The 19507-nt window shown below is 32.7% G+C and overlaps 1 protein-coding gene across 5 annotated transcripts in view; it reads left to right on the top strand.

Annotated features, from left to right (window-relative positions):
* Positions 1-19507, top strand: part of ced-6 (PTB domain-containing adapter protein ced-6) — a 125620-nt gene that overhangs the window by 95905 nt on the left and 10208 nt on the right. For all 5 annotated transcript variants that reach the window (XM_074186299.1, XM_074186297.1, XM_074186298.1 and 2 more), the window contains 2 exons: positions 3813-4217; positions 6040-6216. In XM_074186299.1, coding sequence (XP_074042400.1) covers positions 3813-4217; positions 6040-6216 — 582 coding nt within the window. The remainder of the gene's footprint in view (positions 1-3812; positions 4218-6039; positions 6217-19507) is intronic.

Consider the following 19507-nt stretch of genomic DNA (forward strand, 5'->3'; position numbering starts at 1 on the left):
TCTTTGGTCCAATTTGAAGTCATGGAGAATTTACATCCTAAATAACTAAATCGCCTAATGACATCACATAGTAATAAGCTGAAAAGAGGCAAAATATTGAAATTTGGAGAAAAATTAATAGCATAAATGTCTAAAGTACAACATTCTCTATCGATCAGTATAAACCATGACACTGTAATAAATATTTTTTGAGATATGGAGCTACAAAAACGCATGACATCAAGAACCTGAAACAATTGTCGCAGCGTCATCAGTTGGACTAGTGTACGTATTTCTCCATGTGTACTGATAGTAGAATGACCCTGATGAATATCAGAAATTCCCCTACAGGATGATGCCCTCCAACAACTCCCATCCAGAGTTCTGATTATCTGTTCCCCTGATCAAAGAGTTGAACTTTATGGACAACCTTGATGATAAAAATAACGTTCATTTCATACAAATAATGGAGAGTAACAATATTAAACTGAGATACTCACATAAAAAGTTAATAATTTAAACATACATACATGAAGAAGTTGGTATTGGTTAATATAACAATGAAACCTCAATACACATGCATACATATAACATATACAATGAATATATAATATACACACCTACACATACACACACATATATGCACATGCCCAGGTTTTTTCATCTCAACCATTTTTCATGTCAATGAGTTTGTTTATTGAAATCTCCTAATATTTTCTCAGGGATGTTTTAAAATAGGTTTTTATTAGAATATTCATAAATTCGTGTAAAAAGATATCGACAGATGACAGATAATTTAGATTTCTTTGATTTAGATTTCATATATGGAAATCATTTGAGGTTTGAGAAACGTCAATTATATACTGGTTTTTATATAGAAAGGATGCAGCACTATAGAAATAGATTTGTCTCATTTCAAATTCACCAATTGTCTCATATAATTTTTCTGTAGAATATCTGTAAAGTTTCTGTAGAATCATCTTGAAATATTGTTTCAATTTTTTCATTTTTCAATTAAGAAATTGTTTGAGATAATATTTCCTTCAATATTGTAAACATTTTTATACTTCAAGTTGACTAAATGTGTTTGTTCTACTGGTGTTTTGAAAATTGCTGAAACTGTTGAATATGTAAAAATTTAATTGACTTGATAATACCAATTCGACTTGTTGTTTTAACATTGAATAAAATTCCTGTCGATTTATTCATGTCATGAGTAATGCTAAACAATTTCTTGATTACTTAAATTATCTGCACGTATTAAATATGAATGCTGTCCTAAAATATCTTCTGTAACAATTGGAACCCATAAGAAAAAATATTCTTTTGTCTTTATCGACCTTCTTGGGTATTTTCATCTTCCACAATAAGCGTATATTCTCATATCTGGAGACAAGTGTATCTCAAACAGCTCCTTAGAAATGGATCGTACTTGGCTACCCGCCTTGAAGAAATATATGGATAGTGGCAACATACTAATATCAGAGAACACCTTATACTATATCGAATGTTTCAGGAGTCAATCTACAACATTGACACAATTCACATTTCAAAACTCCTTTGACATCTGTCGAAGAAGTTGAAAAATAAAAAAATCAGCGAAAGAAAAACTTAGTGTTAACTTGAATTTTGTCCATTTTTGAAGAGGGGGCAGATTTTAGCTTCCGAAACGTCATGATAAGTATTGTACGAGGGTGGTTCCAGAAGTACACAGCCTGAACAAGAGATGGCGGTAGTTATTTGAAAAATATCGCTGTATTAGAAAGTGCACATTCTATAAAGAATATGTTTCAAGTTTGAAGACACTGCGTTGCTTAGTATTTATTTGGCAACCATCAAAAGCGAACGTTTTCGGTGAATTTGTGAAAATGGAGAAAATTGGTCATCGTTATGTGGTACAATACTTTTATTTGAAAGGCATCATTCCAACGAATATAAAAGCCGAACTAGATTCTACTCTTCGTTTATAACAGTAAAATATTGAGTAGCAGCATTCAAACGAATCCGTACGAGCTGCCAAGACGAGCACTACAGTGGTCGACCAAATGAGGTGATGACTTCAAAAACGGTGAAGAAAATCCACAAAGCGGTACTGAATGATCGTCGACTGAAAGTGCGCGAGAGCTAGCAGACTTAGTAACTAGGCATTTCAAAAAGTGCAGTACATCCGTATATTATTTGAAAATTTGGACATGAGAAAGCTGTATGTAAGCTCGAGCAGAAAACAGTGTCGTAAAGATGTTTCAATTGAGTGTTTAGCGAAGTTTCACAGCAACAAAGCAGAATGCTTGCGTCGTTTCATAACCATGGATGGAACATGGGTCCATCTTACACCCGAGGTACAAGAACCATCAAAACAGTGGAATCAACAGGGAGAAGCGGCTCCAACGAAGAAGAAGGCTGTTTCATCTGCAGTCAACGTCATGGCATTGGTTTTTTGGAGTGCGCGTGGGATAATTTTCATTGACTATCTTAAAAAAGGTAAAAACCACAGTAGAATAATACAACCAGTAGGCTGTCTTACCACTTGATCCGCCCGAGTTGTCGGGGACCTTCAACCGCTCTTAGAATGAGATTCGCGTTCAGTGCTGTAGTATCAAAGGATTTGACAGTACCACGGACATCGGATTAGTTATAATAAACGGTCGGAAATTGATATTGTGTTTAGTTTATTCGCTGTTGTTATTATTGTTTTTAGTTTTTGTAGTTGATTATAAGTAATTTACCACAAAACATTCTATAATAACCTTAAATTTCCTTTTTATATGAGCGCACCCCTATGGTGAAAGAACGAAATTGGCTCCACACTTCGTTTCGATGTCACCGAGATATTTGTGAATTTATGAATGAAAGTAGTGGGAGTGGACTTACTGGTTGATTTTTACTATGGTGAAACTATCAACGACTAATATTAAGCGAACTTATTGCAACGTTCGAGTGAAGAAATAGAGCAAAAACGGCCGCATTTTGCTAAGAAAAATTGTTGATTCATCAAGACAATGCACCAGCTCACAAATTCATTATTGCAATGACCAATTCCAACAGTTTGAATTGCAACCTCATGCATCCTATTTGCCAGATTTAGCCTCCTCAGGTTATTTTCTGTTCCAAAACTTGAAAAAATGGCTCAGTGGTCAAAGACTTTACAACGATGAAGAACAATGGCTATTTTGATAAAAAAACAGTTCTTATTATGAAAACGGTATCAAACTTAATGAACGTCGCGTCGCTGGGAAAGGCGTATAGGGCTGTAAGGGGATTACGTTGAAAAATAAATAATTTTTTTTCCAAAATTTTTGTGTTTTTTTTTGTTGGGTCGGATATTTCTGGAACTACCCTCGTATAATTTTTCAGCTCTTTATTAAATTATAAACAAAATTATTAAATACGACAAATAGAACTTTTCTCTCTGTGAAACATACTTTGAATTCACACAGTAACTCATCGGAGTAAACTACATGTGTATACAGTTCTTCATTACAATTTTCATATTTTTCAAATTGTGGGAAGTGAAAATACCAAAAGAAGGTCAATAAAAACTGATTTTCCTTCACAAAAAAATTACTTGTTCGATATTTTTTTGTAGTATTTATTAAATGAAAATTCAAATTATTGTCCTATTTAAATATTTTTAGTATATATTCTCACAACTTTTATCACTCCCACATAGTTTTTGTTTCATTTTTTCATTATTGTTTTGTGCGTAAGTTACTTTTCTGCTTCTAAATTCACTATCTGGTATTATTTGTTTCTGTTCCTTATATATATTTTTTTATATCCATTTATTCCTGCACGATAGATATATATATTCCAATAATTTCATGTTTTTCTAGTTGATAATGATGCAGAGGAATCTCACGAATGCTTCGTCTTCATCTCCGACAAACTAGCGGAAGAAATAACGCTAACAATCGGCCAAGCTTTCGAGTTGGCCTACAAAAGATTTTTGGAAACTTCTGGAAAGGATCTTGAATCTCAGCGCAGGGCCATGATCACCCAGCAGAAAATAAAAAGACTGGAACAAGAAAACAACATCTACAAACAGAGGTTGTTGGATATTTCGAATATAACCAATGTCAAACAAGAGTTAGAGCAGTATTTGCGAAAAAATGAGCTGAAGAACATTTTGGAAATTAAGTCTTCGAATGGTGAAAGTATTGTTAAGTCTCCTGTTCAGAGGAATGGCAGTATAAAAGAACTTTTAGATCTGACTTCAGATAACACTAGTAATGGAAATGGTAAGTAGACACTACAGTGGTCCAATTCACAATATATTGTTTTCACAAGTTAGATATATTTGAAAAGTCCAGTGTGAAATTGATGAAGATATTGGAGAGTTATGGCAAAAGAGGTATAATAGTTGAATTGAAGGAGTTATATTTTTAGGAGTGATTAATTTTTGGGAAAGAAATGATATCTGATTTTTTTATATTAAGATGGAGTAGTAGAAAGCCAAAAAACTTACTTTCCCAAAAAAAGGTATACCATAAAACTGAATTTCATCCTTTTTAACAAAGAGAAAACAAATAGTTACGCTTCAGTTTCAATATAATAGCCAAATTAAAACCATACGCTCGGATAGTAGGAAAATCGAAATGGACGTTCCACAGGGATCGATCTTTGGTCCAATTCTACTCATTTTGTATGTGAATCATATTAATGCGATAATTGGACTTTTCATTTTTTCTGTCCTCTACGGATAATGAATACCTACAAACGAAATGTATTGGAATGATTCATACAGTTTCATCTTTTCTCAATAGTAGGAACCTATTTTTCAACATTCAAAAACTCAGATATTAAGATTTCACTGTCACCAAAGAAATATTGATGATTCTGAAGTCAAAATTGGTGAAATTACAATGCAGAGTACACATGCAGAGGTTAGGTTTTTGGGTGTCTCTCTGGATGAACATCTCTCTTGGAAATTTCATTGCCAACAATTATCTTTCAAACTGAATTATTTAAAATATCTCTTTATTAATTTACGATCTGTTCTAGAAGTGAAACAGACGGTGAATGTTTATTATGCGCAAGTCGAATCAAGACTCAGATTTGGCATTTGCCTATGGGGCAATGCATCAGGTGCGAAAGATATTTTCATTGCAAAAAAACGAATTTTGAGATGTATTGCGAGAGTTTTTCTCACAAAGAATCGTGTAGGCCTATTTTCAAAACATTTTGTTGTTTTGACGCTTCCATGTATCTTCATTTTCGAAACGTGTGTACATTTGCATTTGCAATTTGTAAAAAGAAAAATAAATTCATGTGCTCCTGATCATTTTGGCCTCAAAATATCAACAATCATCCAGAAGAATTGAAGTATATAAATAAATTGTCTTCATTTAAACATGAGTTAAAGAACTTTTTAATGGAAAAATGTTTTTATGATATATGTGATTTTATAAAAATTCGTTACCTATATTTGATCAACTACGTGTGATGTAAATTTCAGTGTAAGTGTATTTTAACCTTTTTATTTTTCTGTTTTGATGAAAATTTTTATTTTATTTCAATGTATTAATTTACCTGCCAATTGAAAATTCCAATACATGTAAGCCATGTCGAAAAATGGAAATATAATATTGATTGATTGTGAAATTTGAAGGAATGTGTAAAAATACTTTTAAATAAAAATTTAGGAAACAAAACAATTGTTTGAAGAATAACGACCTTGTAAGAAGTGGTGAAGGCGGCTTTCCCTTCAAAAGGGACAAGGGATGAGAATCCCTGCAAAATTCTTCATCAATAAATGGGACGTAGTTTATCTTTGAGAAAATAAAGAAGGAATTCAAATAACTCATGAGATTCCTTTCTTCAACTTATTTTGTTCATTTTGAGATATATGGTTTTCATTTGTGCATTTGATTTTTCACTCAGTTATGAGTGCTCAAAATACCAAATAATACCTTTCATTTCGACGTATCTCAACAATAATTCACTATTTCTAGTTGAGGGTCTCAGAAATTTGATTTTGGTTTTCTCTAACATAGTTTTTGCACTGTGTATCTCATTTTGAGAGAATTATGAAAGGGACAGATGAAATCGTTATTATTTCAGCTCCGCCAGTACCACCAAGAACGTTCGACTACACACCTGCTGTTGGAACTAAGCTAGAAGGCTTACTTTTCAATGAGCTGGACCCAGATGATGATTTCAATCCAAGATCGTATGAAAATAACCACCTCGAAGTTCAAGTTTCGAATAATAATGGAACAGAATCCAATCCACCATTGAGTAAGTTTATTTGTTATGTTATCTGTCTAAAATAAACTTGAGCATTTATCAATCACGAAGCAATAATAAATTCAACAGTATTCCCGGAAAATCTCTAAATATATTGCAAAACTCATCCGCTCGTATAATTTAGGAATTTTTCGGAAGTTCAATTATTATTATCCCAATTCACAAAGGTGGTGCAACTACTGATTCCTGAACGTTTAGCTATCATGATCTTCTTGAAGTTCTTGTTATGTGTTACCTATTTTCAGAAGTAGCCTGGTGAAAGAGTGTATTGTTACTCACCTGTGAATTTTATAAATGAATGTTGAACAAACAATGACGAGTGAGCAGGTGCAGTATCGTGATACAAAAGCCATGAATTATTTTTCCACAAAACCGGAATTTGTTTCGTATTGCTTCTCGCAATCGGCGCATGAGTTCAAGATAATACTCTTCATTGACCATACGACCATGTGGCAAGATCTGATGCACTACCCATGATTCGTCACCAGTTATGACTCTTTTAAGCAAATCTGGATCGCTATTGACGTCATTCAACAAATCGTGAGCAATGCTCATGCAACGGTTTTGTTGATCTAAATTTAGCAATTTTGGAACGAAGTTTGCTGCAACACCTTACCGAAAAAATTGCATGGCATGAGTCAACCCTTATGCCCACATCCTCAGGAACTTCTCTGATAGTGATTCGACCATTCTCCATAACAATTTTCTTCACTTTTTAAACGTTTTTATCGATTGTTGATGTGCTGGGGCGTCCACGACGAACGTCGTCATTCATGTCTTCTTGAATTTCTATAAAAAGCTTGTCCCACTTGTATATATTTTTCTGACTCACGGTACAATGACTGTATGCCACTGTCAAATTTCAAGTGTTTTTGAGCACTTAATTCCATTTTTCACACAAAATTTAATGCAAATTCTTTGATCCATTTTTCTCAATAGCAGAAAATCGCCCAACATGTGAAACACTTGTAACTTTTATGCCTTTCACCAACAAACTAATAATGCTAAACACCTGAAACTGTGAACATATGTTCGAGGCGAATGTACCAACATAAACAAATAAAAGTCATTGCTAAGCAAATGTACATAGCCCGCAAAATTTGAACATATACCTCGTTTCTTGAACAGATCTGATCGTTGAACTGACATTACGTTTCAAATTATATTGTTTCTAACTAAAAACAACATTCAAAACATGTACTCGGGAGGTTAAAACCAGTGTACCCCACCAGAAATTTGTTATTCAGAAAGTAATTGATATTTTTCACCTAATAATAAATTTTGTCACACTTAATATATAAGCCAGCTTTGTGAAAAACCTGCAACATTACATCATCTGAAGATCTTGATCTGCCAATGCTCTTTCTTTCATAAAACAAAAATGTAGGGTGTCTCCAGAGACTTCAATAAATTCAAGAAATCGCCAGAACAAGTGACATGACTATCATCAAACTTAAACCAGTCCGTTTCGAGTTTGACCAATGCATAATAATGACCAGATTCAACGCCAGAACCACAGCGAACATTTACTGCATGAAGATTATAATAGTGGTCTGCTAGTTTGAAGTGTTCATCTATTTCGAACCTTCGTAAGAGTTTGGTGCTTCCGTCAGAGGTTGAGTCATGTTTGAAGATCATCAATGTTATTATAAGATTGACTTGTGCCTCAGCTATACTTGTTTTCTTATAATAGTCAGTCAGTTTGGGGCATGTTTGGCAATACAGTCAATAATCACCCGTTAAAAGTTCCATTTTCAGATGATTTAACAATAAGCTTTGCACGGACTGGTTATCAGTCATATTAGGAAACGCTAGTTGAAGTTCCAGAAAATCACATATGTTTTTGCTACCTCTTGAACATTTACTACATAGTAAACAAGTGGGGATTTTTCCAGCAAAAGATCTACAAACACAAGATAGTCTACACGGAATCATTCAATCCAGAGCAGTCAGGATTGACTGCTCACGAAAAGTATTCAACAATACTAACTATTTTTGGGAAAGAAAGTTTTTGGCTTTCTACCACTCCATCTTGATAGAAAAAAAGATGAGGGAATCTTCCAAAGAAAGGAAGGAAGTAATCAATTTGAAAATAAGTAACTCTATACATGGATGTGTAGATCATGCAAAGAAGTAACTTTCAGAAACAAACTGAAAGAAAGTCCTCCTGAAACAGCTACTTTCATATAAACATTGAATTACACGAAAGAAAAAAAATCTTTTCGAAACAAATACTTCTATATGAACACTGAATTATACTGAAGATACTTTTCTCTACTCATTTTGTATTTCAGACATTCGTTGTGGAATAAAATCAGATATCATTCACATGAGTTCTACTTTAAATTAATTTCTTTGTAAGATCCCCTCATCTTTTTTTCTATCAAGATGGAGTATTAGAAAGCCAAAAACTTTCTTTCCCAAAAATTAATCACTCCTAAAAAAATATATATATATATATGATGTGTTGTTTTTCCGGGTGTTCATCCGTTGTGTACTATTCGATAGTCGACGTTTCGCCATCATCTCAGATGGCATTATCAAGACGAGTTACTGCTTCGCTTCGAGAGGTGTAACTGAAGCGAAGCAGTAACTCGTCTTGATAATGCCATCTGAGATGATGGCGAAACGTCGACTATCGAATAGTACACAACGGATGAACACCCGGAAAAACAACACATCATATATATATATATATATATATATATATATATATATATATATATATATATATATATATATATATATATATATATATAATGTGTTGTTTTTCCGGGTGTTCATATATATATATATATATATATATATATATATATATATATATATATATATATATATATATATATATATATATGTAAACGGTCATTTGTCAGCCCGTAGAATATGCGATGTGAACTCTGGTCAGCCCTTGGAAACGTCGGTCGTCCCGGTTTCGGGCTCACCAACGTTTCCCACTGTATATAGTGTTTTTAGGACATGTTATCAAGTGAAATGACGTTTGGCAAATTTTCGGTTGGGCCGACCATTACACCATATACACATAGCTGATACACCACCTACTTTCACAAAACTTCGCCAGGAGGCGTGGCTGTGTAATTGTTTACACCTGATGTGAATAGTGTCTTTGTGAGCCCAGGTTTATACGAACACTTTCAATGGATAGCATGTTGGTCAGCCCACAATCGGGCAACGCTGCACTTGCATTTCATGATTCTAACTAGATTGTCGTGGTGCAGAAATTCGATAACAGAGATGGAAATTTTTTTGAGAGATGTAGAATTTTATGAAAAAGTTCCTGTTTTGTATGTTTTTTGTACAAGAGTGCGTGTGCGTGCATCACCCTATATCTACAAGCAATTTAGATCAGGAATTGTTTCGCATATAAAAGTTTTATCAGAGCTTCGTAACATATTCACTTGTAGAAAAATGCTTGATCTGAACTCATACTTTCCCACATTTGACTACTTACCCGAAATCAGCTTTTTCGGATAACGGTGTCGAGTACGGAAATGTACTGTTTCCGTTCTAGTTAGGATAATAATAATATAATTACTAACAGTGCGTTATTCCATTTAGCTTGTCGAAGCAATTTTAACTTCTGCGCTATCTTAGATACAAAAATTTGAATATGTTATAAGTTGAAAATATCAATATAGTGTTCGGAATCACACGTTAAAATGTAAGACCTCGTTAATCTATAGCTAGTACAAGTTTATACTTCTGAGGGTTGTCGTTCGTAGGGGTGCGACAGACATATTTTAAACAGTTTCCTGTTTGTATTTTCAAATTCTAATTATTTGGCATGGACGCCTCAACAGAAATCGCGTTGTGTAAATCAGTTTTAGACATTAAGCAGGAAACTTCGGATTTGACTTTGAAATTGTAGATTTGAAAACCTGACTGCACAAAAATAATCGAAGTGTGACTGAGTAGAAATGAGTAGATGAGAAATGACATTTTTTTCACAAACGAAAAATCTAAAATGTGATGAATGATCTGGTAATGAATTTATTGAGAAATGAATAGTGACTATCCAGAATGTCTACAATAGTTTTTTCGAAAACTCCCTTTCATTTTTTGGAGGTATGATGTTGTTCAGGTTGAACATAATGAAGTGGAGATTAAACCAATGTTTTTTTATTATGTTGACTGTTCATGACGATGAATACGTCATATCATCATCGATTATAACCTGCAGCAGACATTTCAATCAAAATAAAAAAGACTTGGAATATTTCAGCACAGAAAAAATTTGATCAGGTTGAATAAACATTTATTTGAATGGAGTATTATTCTTCAATTTGAGAACTGCTGACAAAAATTGTTCGGTAAACTAATAAACACGTAGTATGAAAAAATAACATAATTTCTAATGAAATTAAACTACATGGGTAAAAAAATATCAAATGAAAAATATTAATATTATTTCTTCTTTCTATAACAACTGTAAACGTATTCTTTGATTGCAGCCCAGTTTCTATTTTTTAATAATGATGAATATTTCTTTTCCTTATATTTTAGATACAAACAAGAACTCAATTCAATTCTAGCACTTTTTTTTTTTTCGGAGCGAAAAACTTTTTGACTATATTTCGTTTTGCTCCTTAGACCAAGTTTGTTTTTGAGAAGGTTTTATTATTTTCAAAACTGTGCGTGTCTGATGATCTGAAATGAGATCAGTGTGTTGAAAAACTCTATCAAGATATCAAACGGGTTGAAAATGGATCCAAAAATGAATGAATGAAAATAAAAAATGGAAGGACGATACTGAAAAGTGATTTGACTCATTTCCAACCTATACTCAGAGATACGGATGATTCCAAAACAGCTCAAAATATAAATAATTGATTGCATATAGGGAAATGTTTTCGAAAGGAGCCACGTTCAATATCTCCATAAATAAGACAGAAATGTAAATTTCCCGAAACACCTAATTTTTGTGAAATAATATAAGGTATCGCTAAGATGCGTACACACTCCCCTTCAAAATATCAAACAAAATAACCCCATATATGCCATCTATTGGATAAGTGATTTTATCAGGAATTCAACGATGATTTTTCAGGGTTGATTTCTAATTTACTGTGAAGAAGGACCTTGAAGTATAAGTGAACGACTTTTTAGATTAATTGATACAATCTCTCACAAAAACGTATACAACAATTATTTCTATTGTCAAGTTCCTAACAGAAAACAACTTTTGTCGCGTTGAATTATATCTGTCGGATTTTTGGCAAAGTTTCTCACACAAAACACTTCAAAATACTTTCTAAACTCACAGACAAAAATGTTCCACTAAACAGTTTTATAAAAACGCGACACGTATTTCGCCATACAATGGCTTCTTCGGGCGTATCTCTATCTACTATATTTTACAAATTTAATGCTTGGTATACCTAATTTTAAAATTTAAAGTACCTACATTTCAAGTACTTGAGTTTGTAATGGATTAAATGACCTGAGCTTATGTCCCAGTCCCCACATTTGAAAAATATTCAGTAACGGTTATTCAATTCTAATTGATCATTTAGTTAGTTACCCGAATTCTTGAATCTATTGATTGCTTGACATTTTAGAAGATTGGATTTCAAACTCTTCTCTTCTAAATATAACATATCATATTCATGACTGAACTCACGTACTTCTGCTAAAAGGTGGTTTGCAAATGTGAAATTGGTCTTTCTATTCACAAAATTACATCTAAGCTTTTAATTCTTTGGAAAATAATCTCCCTGTTTGGCCATTATACAGTTTTGGGCAAGAGCCACAACTCAGCTGATATACTCCTGATCTATCCGATACCGAAGTTTTGTCTTTATTGTTTTTAATAAATGCACTCACACTATTATTCGGACTATTACTATTTCTGTGAGCTAAGTTTACGCAGTCTTTCTTCAAAAAAATATTATTGGTTGGTTCTGCCAAAAATGACAATGTCTCATAACTGACGTTATCGCATCTTGAATTTGGGTAGATGTGGTCCATGGCTTGCTTTTGTAGTTTTTGTTTGATTTGTTTGATCAAACTCAACTCTCTCTGGAAATTATTCAATAGTCTATGAAGAATATTATTGAATGCAGCAACTTTATGCTGGTAAGAGTGTGTAGAGGAATTATGTATGATAATGTCCGTGTAAGATGGTTTGTGGAAAATTGCAAATTCATGTTCATTGTTATTTTTTGTAATGGTTGAGTCAAGGTAATTTAATGAATTATTTACCTTCCTCTCAGTGGTAAATTTTATTGACGGGTAGATGGAATTGACATATTCAACGAACTTGCCTACTTGCTTTTCTGTAATGATTTCATTATTCACTAGTGATAAATGGATATCGTAATGCTTGAAGAAATACATGCATAATGAATATTTAATACAACAGTCCTGAACAAACTGTAACGTCTATTTGAATAAAAACAATTTTATGAGCTTCCGTGAAGTATCATATTTATTCTAATACTTGCTACTTTCTACACACATTCACATCAAATCGATATACCAAATTTGGAACATCCATTCGAAATAAAAATGAAAACACAGGAAAATAATATTTCATTTGAGTTAGGAATTGGAAAACAGTGAATTACTTAAAATTAAGTAGATTCTATGATATTTATTTGTAATCGTCATATACCCATATATTTTCTAATTATTCTCAAAATATACCAAAATATTGGCAAGCCAATTAACAAAATAGCATTAGGACCATTGCAAAGATCGTAACGGTTCTCAAAGAGTTTCGCGCCAAAATAGTTAACGCGTGTCAAACAATTGCAGATTTCGTAGGAATACTGAAACTTTAATGAAATGAATAAAAACACTTTTGTCTAATTACCTATATTTGATTTCATTTATATGACCGTTTTCGGGTTTGACCCCATTACCAAGTATTACCTTACCTATAAATTTCGTCGCCGCTGATATATACCATTATTTTTTGAAGAGAAATTTTGATGATCATAATATCCTCCATTTCATAAATTTATTATCGGATGAAAAGTGCAATTTTCTATACTTCACTGAATTTGACTTCGATACTAAATTTTCCCATTTTCATGATGTTTTTCTTCAAGCTTTTGATATATCCTTTCCTAAACAGTTTCAAAAAATTAAACAAAATCAAAATTCAAGTAGACACAAACCATGGATTACTAAGGATATCGTTGAAGAAGGTATATTACTCAGAGATATTTATAATTTGAACAAGAGCCAAACCAATGTACATTTATTGGGTCAATATAAGCAACTCTTAAAAAATCATAGACAAAAAATTGTGCTCTCAAAAAGTCAATACTTTAATAATCAATTCCTCAAGGCTCAACATAAATCTGAAGCTGCCTGGTCTATCATCAGGAAAAATACTATTATAAACGATTCATCTAAGACATTGGCGATGGTGTACTTGTTGACGATGGTCCCGGTATATCTCAAGCATTTAGTAGTTATTTTGTCGATTCAGTGGAGTCATTAGTAAAAAATACTGCACCTGGTGGCATTGAAAATCGTTGTGTAAAAACTGAGAGTATTTTCCTCTATCCAATAGATGAAACTGAAATCGTGGAAATAATTAAATTCGCATGTTCCAAAAATTCCAGTGAGGTTGATGAATTGCCAGGCAATGTTTTATTGAAGGCTGCTTTGAAAATAATGGAACCTCTGATTACTCTAATCAATTTATCTTTCTCTGAAGGTATTTTTCCTTCCCGACTTAAGCAAGCAATGGTCGTCCCAGTCTATAAAAAAAGCGATAAGCATGTAATGTCGAACTACAGAGGTATTGCTTTACTATCTCCATTTTCGAAAATATTTCAAGAATCATATCAAAACTTGTGTCCTTTTTAAATAAATACAATATCGTATCTGACAACCAATATGGGTTTCAAGTGGGCTTGTCAACCCAGGATGCCATCCTTTCTCTACATAATCATGTATTATCAAACTTCGACAACGATGAAAAATCACTTAGTGTTCTTTTCGACTTGACACGAGCGTTTGATACCAGTCATCATGGTCTTCTTCTTGATGAACTGTTTGACATGGGCGTCCGTGGTCCAAGTCTGAAATGGATTGGAACCTATTCAACTGGTCGTACACAGATTGTTAAAGTTAGGCTTCAGACTGGGTCATTTTTCTCTGAATTTCGAAACGTTGTTACAGGTGTGCCCCAAGGTAGTGTTTTGGGGCCTACACTATTTATTTTATTTGTTAATGACCTTTCAAAAATTAATCATCCACAGTGCTCTATACAATTTGCTGATGACACATCTTTTACTGTCAGTGGTTCGGAATGTGAAATATTGTCAGTAAGAGCAAATGATGCTGTATCCAACATGCAAAATTATTGTTCTAAGAATGGCTTGATTCTAAATAATCTTAAAACCAACACCATTTTCTTCACAATTCAGGAAACTGATTGTAGTGTATTGGTTAGGTCTGAGATTAAAAATATTGAACAGGTGAACTATAAAAAATGTTTAGGAGTTTTCATTGATTCCCAACTCAATTGGAATCATCATGTTGATTTCATACTGAAGGAATTAGCGACACATTGTTTCGTTATATGGAATCTGCGTAATTTTGTGTCTATTGAAATTCTTAAAAGTTACTATTATGCATATATTTACTCTGCCCTCAATTACTGTATTATTTGTTTTGGCAACTGCAATAGAATCAGTGACTCATTAATTTTCCAGAAAAAAATATCAGAACAATTTGTTTTAAAAAAAATCGATTCCTGTAAACCACTATTTGCAAAATTGAATATATTAACTGTTACTTGCATGTATATTTTTAATTGCGTAATCTACGTTAAATCAAATTGCTCCAAGTTTTAGAACAGAGATGATACATGTCTTCTTTCGGAATTCACCCTTAGAAAAAACTATAACATTTTAATTCCTAGTCATAAGTTAGCCAAGGTGACTAATGGACCTCATAACATGTCAAAAAACTGTACAACAAGCTCCCAATATCAATTAAAAAATAACTAGTGTAAAGCTCTCTAAACAAAAAGTTCGGAAAGTATTATGTGATAAGGTATTTTATTCGCTTGATGAATTTTTTCAGTCTGATTTGGAATTTTAAATTTTAATTTTTGTACCCCTTTTATGGTCTGAATGTTATGTAATATATCATATAATTATGTTGTTTTATGATTGTGACCTCATTGTAATTGTACTGAGTTATGTGACTTTTTCCATGCCGTACCTAGATCTACGGAAATAATGATTTTTGATTTGATTTGAAGTATAGAAAAAATACTTAATAATGTGGGGTCAAACCCGAAACTGGTCGTATACATAAAATCAACTAGTGGTACTTAGACAAAAGTGTTTTTATTCATTTCAATAAAGTGATCATGAATTACCACAAAATAAACAAGTAATCAATCATACATAATACAGAAACTATATGAAACATAAATAGCCAATAGTAACGGCATCTTTTTCTTCTCCTAATATATTTTTTCCGGTAAACTAACACATAGTTTACCTCTGAAAAACTGGATTTGCCAGGATTTTAAAAACACTTGATAACGATGAAATCCAATGATACACTGAAATGGATCGCGTTCCTGGTCAGCCCTTCGATGTGGCAGCATTGTCGGGCTAACCAAGATGCTCTTCATATAGCGATTTGTATAACTATGGGCTGACCAACAGCATGGGGCTGACAAAGGTTTAAAGGATATGTAAAATTTTTATTTTCAGAAAAAATCTACCCCTCTGATGGGCCTATTAATAAAATCATACCACTGAAGAGTATTCCGAAAAGTATATACCTAAATATATTCGGGAAGTGCTGGGTGGACCAACGCCCCGTTCATATACCGGGCTGACCAATATGCAATGAACAAATATATATATATATATATATATATATATATATATATATATATATATATATATATATATATATATATATATATATATTTGTTCATTGCATATTGGTCAGCCCGGTATATGAACGGGGCGTTGGTCCACCCAGCACTTCCCGAATATATTTAGGTATATACTTTTCGGAATACTCTTCAGTGGTATGATTTTATTAATAGGCCCATCAGAGGGGTAGATTTTTTCTGAAAATAAAAATTTTACATATCCTTTAAACCTTTGTCAGCCCCATGCTGTTGGTCAGCCCATAGTTATACAAATCGCTATATGAAGAGCATCTTGGTTAGCCCGACAATGCTGCCACATCGAAGGGCTGACCAGGAACGCGATCCATTTCAGTGTATCATTGGATTTCATCGTTATCAAGTGTTTTTAAAATCCTGGCAAATCCAGTTTTTCAGAGGTAAACTATGTGTTAGTTTACCGGAAAAAATATATTAGGAGAAGAAAAAGATGCCGTTACTATTGGCTATTTATGTTTCATATAGTTTCTGTATTATGTATGATTGATTACTTGTTTATTTTGTGGTAATTCATGATCACTTTATTGAAATGAATAAAAACACTTTTGTCTAAGTACCACTAGTTGATTTTATGTATACGACCAGTTTCGGGTTTGACCCCACATTATTAAGTATTTTTTCTATACTTCAAATCAAATCAAAAATCATTATTTCCGTAGATCTAGGTACGGCATGGAAAAAGTCACATAACTCAGTACAATTACAATGAGGTCACAATCATAAAACAACATAATTATATGATATATTACATAACATTCAGACCATAAAAGGGGTACAAAAATTAAAATTTAAAATTCCAAATCAGACTGAAAAAATTCATCAAGCGAATAAAATACCTTATCACATAATACTTTCCGAACTTTTTGTTTAGAGAGCTTTACACTAGTTATTTTTTAATTGATATTGGGAGCTTGTTGTACAGTTTTTTGACATGTTATGAGGTCCATTAGTCACCTTGGCTAACTTATGACTAGGAATTAAAATGTTATAGTTTTTTCTAAGGGTGAATTCCGAAAGAAGACATGTATCATCTCTGTTCTAAAACTTGGAGCAATTTGATTTAACGTAGATTACGCAATTAAAAATATACATGCAAGTAACAGTTAATATATTCAATTTTGCAAATAGTGGTTTACAGGAATCGATTTTTTTTAAAACAAATTGTTCTGATATTTTTTTCTGGAAAATTAATGAGTCACTGATTCTATTGCAGTTGCCAAAACAAATAATACAGTAATTGAGGGCAGAGTAAATATATGCATAATAGTAACTTTTAAGAATTTCAATAGACACAAAATTACGCAGATTCCATATAACGAAACAATGTGTCGCTAATTCCTTCAGTATGAAATCAACATGATGATTCCAATTGAGTTGGGAATCAATGAAAATTCCTAAACATTTTTTATAGTTCACCTGTTCAATATTTTTAATCTCAGACCTAACCAATACACTACAATCAGTTTCCTGAATTGTGAAGAAAATGGTGTTGGTTTTAAGATTATTTAGAATCAAGCCATTCTTAGAACAATAATTTTGCATGTTGGATACAGCATCATTTGCTCTTACTGACAATATTTCACATTCCGAACCACTGACAGTAAAAGATGTGTCATCAGCAAATTGTATAGAGCACTGTGGATGATTAATTTTTGAAAGGTCATTAACAAATAAAATAAATAGTGTAGGCCCCAAAACACTACCTTGGGGCACACCTGTAACAACGTTTCGAAATTCAGAGAAAAATGACCCAGTCTGAAGCCTAACTTTAACAATCTGTGTACGACCAGTTGAATAGGTTCCAATCCATTTCAGACTTGGACCACGAACGCCCATGCCAAACAGTTCATCAAGAAGAAGACCATGATGACTGATATCAAACGCTCGTGTCAAGTCGAAAAGAACACTAAGTGATTTTTCATCGTTGTCGAAGTTTGATAATACATGATTATGTAGAGAAAGGATGGCATCCTGGGTTGACAAGCCCAATTGAAACCCATATTGGTTGTCAGATACGATATTGTATTTATTTAAAAAGGACACAAGTTTTGATATGATTCTTCAAATATTTTCGAATAGTAATAGTAATAGTAAATAAGTAGTAGTAATAGTAATAGTAAAGCAATACCTCTGTAGTTCGACATTACATGCTTATCGCTTTTTTTATAGACTGGGACGAACATTGCTTGCTTAAGTCGGGAAGGAAAAATACCTTCAGAGAAAGATAAATTGATTAGATAAATCAGAGGTTCCATTATTTTCAAAGCAGCCTTCATTAAAACATTGCCTGGCAATTCATCAACCCCACTGGAATTTTTCGAACATGCGAATTTAATTATTTCCACGAGTTCAGTTTCATCTATTGGATAGAGGAAAAGACTCTCAGTTTTTACACAACGATTTTCAATGCCACCAGGTGCAGTACTTATTACTAATGACTCCACTGAATCGACAAAATAACTACTAAATGCTTGAGATATACCGGGACCATCGTCAACAAGTACACCATCGCCAATGTCTTAGATGAATCGTTTATAATAGTATTTTTCCTGATGATAGACCAGGCAACTTCAGATTTATGTTGAGCCTTGAGGAATTGATTATTAAAGTATTGACTTTTTGAGAGCACAATTTTTTGTCTATGATTTTTTAAGAGTTGCTTATATTGACCCAATAAATGTACATTGGTTTGGCTCTTGTTCAAATTATAAATATCTCTGAGTAATATACCTTCTTCAACGATATCCTTAGTAATCCATGGTTTGTGTCTACTTGAATTTTGATTTTGTTTAATTTTTTGAAACTGTTTAGGAAAGGATATATCAAAAGCTTGAAAAAAAACATCATGAAAATGGGAAAATTTAGTATCGAAGTCAAATTCAGTGAAGTATAGAAAATTGCACTTTTCATCCGATAATAAATTTATGAAATGGAGGATATTATGATCATCAAAATTTCTCTTCAAAAAATAATGGTATATATCAGCGGCGACGAAATTTATAGGTAAGGTAATACTTGGTAATGGGGTCAAACCCGAAAACGATCATATAAATAAAATCAAATAAAGGTAATTAGACAAAAGTGTTTTTATTCATTTCATTAAAGTTTCAGTATTCCTACGAAATCTGCAATTGTTTGACACGCGTTAACTATTTTGGCGCGAAACTCTTTGAGAACCGTTACGATCTTTGCAATGGTCCTAATGCTATTTTGTTAATTGGCTTGCCAATATTTTGGTATACTTAGAGAATAATTAGAGAATATATAGGTATATGACGATTACAAATAAATATCATAGAATCTACTTAATTTTAAGTAATTCACTATTTTCCAATTCCTAACTCAAATGAAATATTATTTTCCTGTGTT

This window comes from Leptinotarsa decemlineata, unplaced genomic scaffold (genome assembly GCF_025532065.1).
Source record: "Leptinotarsa decemlineata unplaced genomic scaffold, Ldec_3_MD MMD2_tig00078422_RagTag_RagTag, whole genome shotgun sequence".
NCBI lineage: Eukaryota > Metazoa > Arthropoda > Insecta > Coleoptera > Chrysomelidae > Leptinotarsa > Leptinotarsa decemlineata.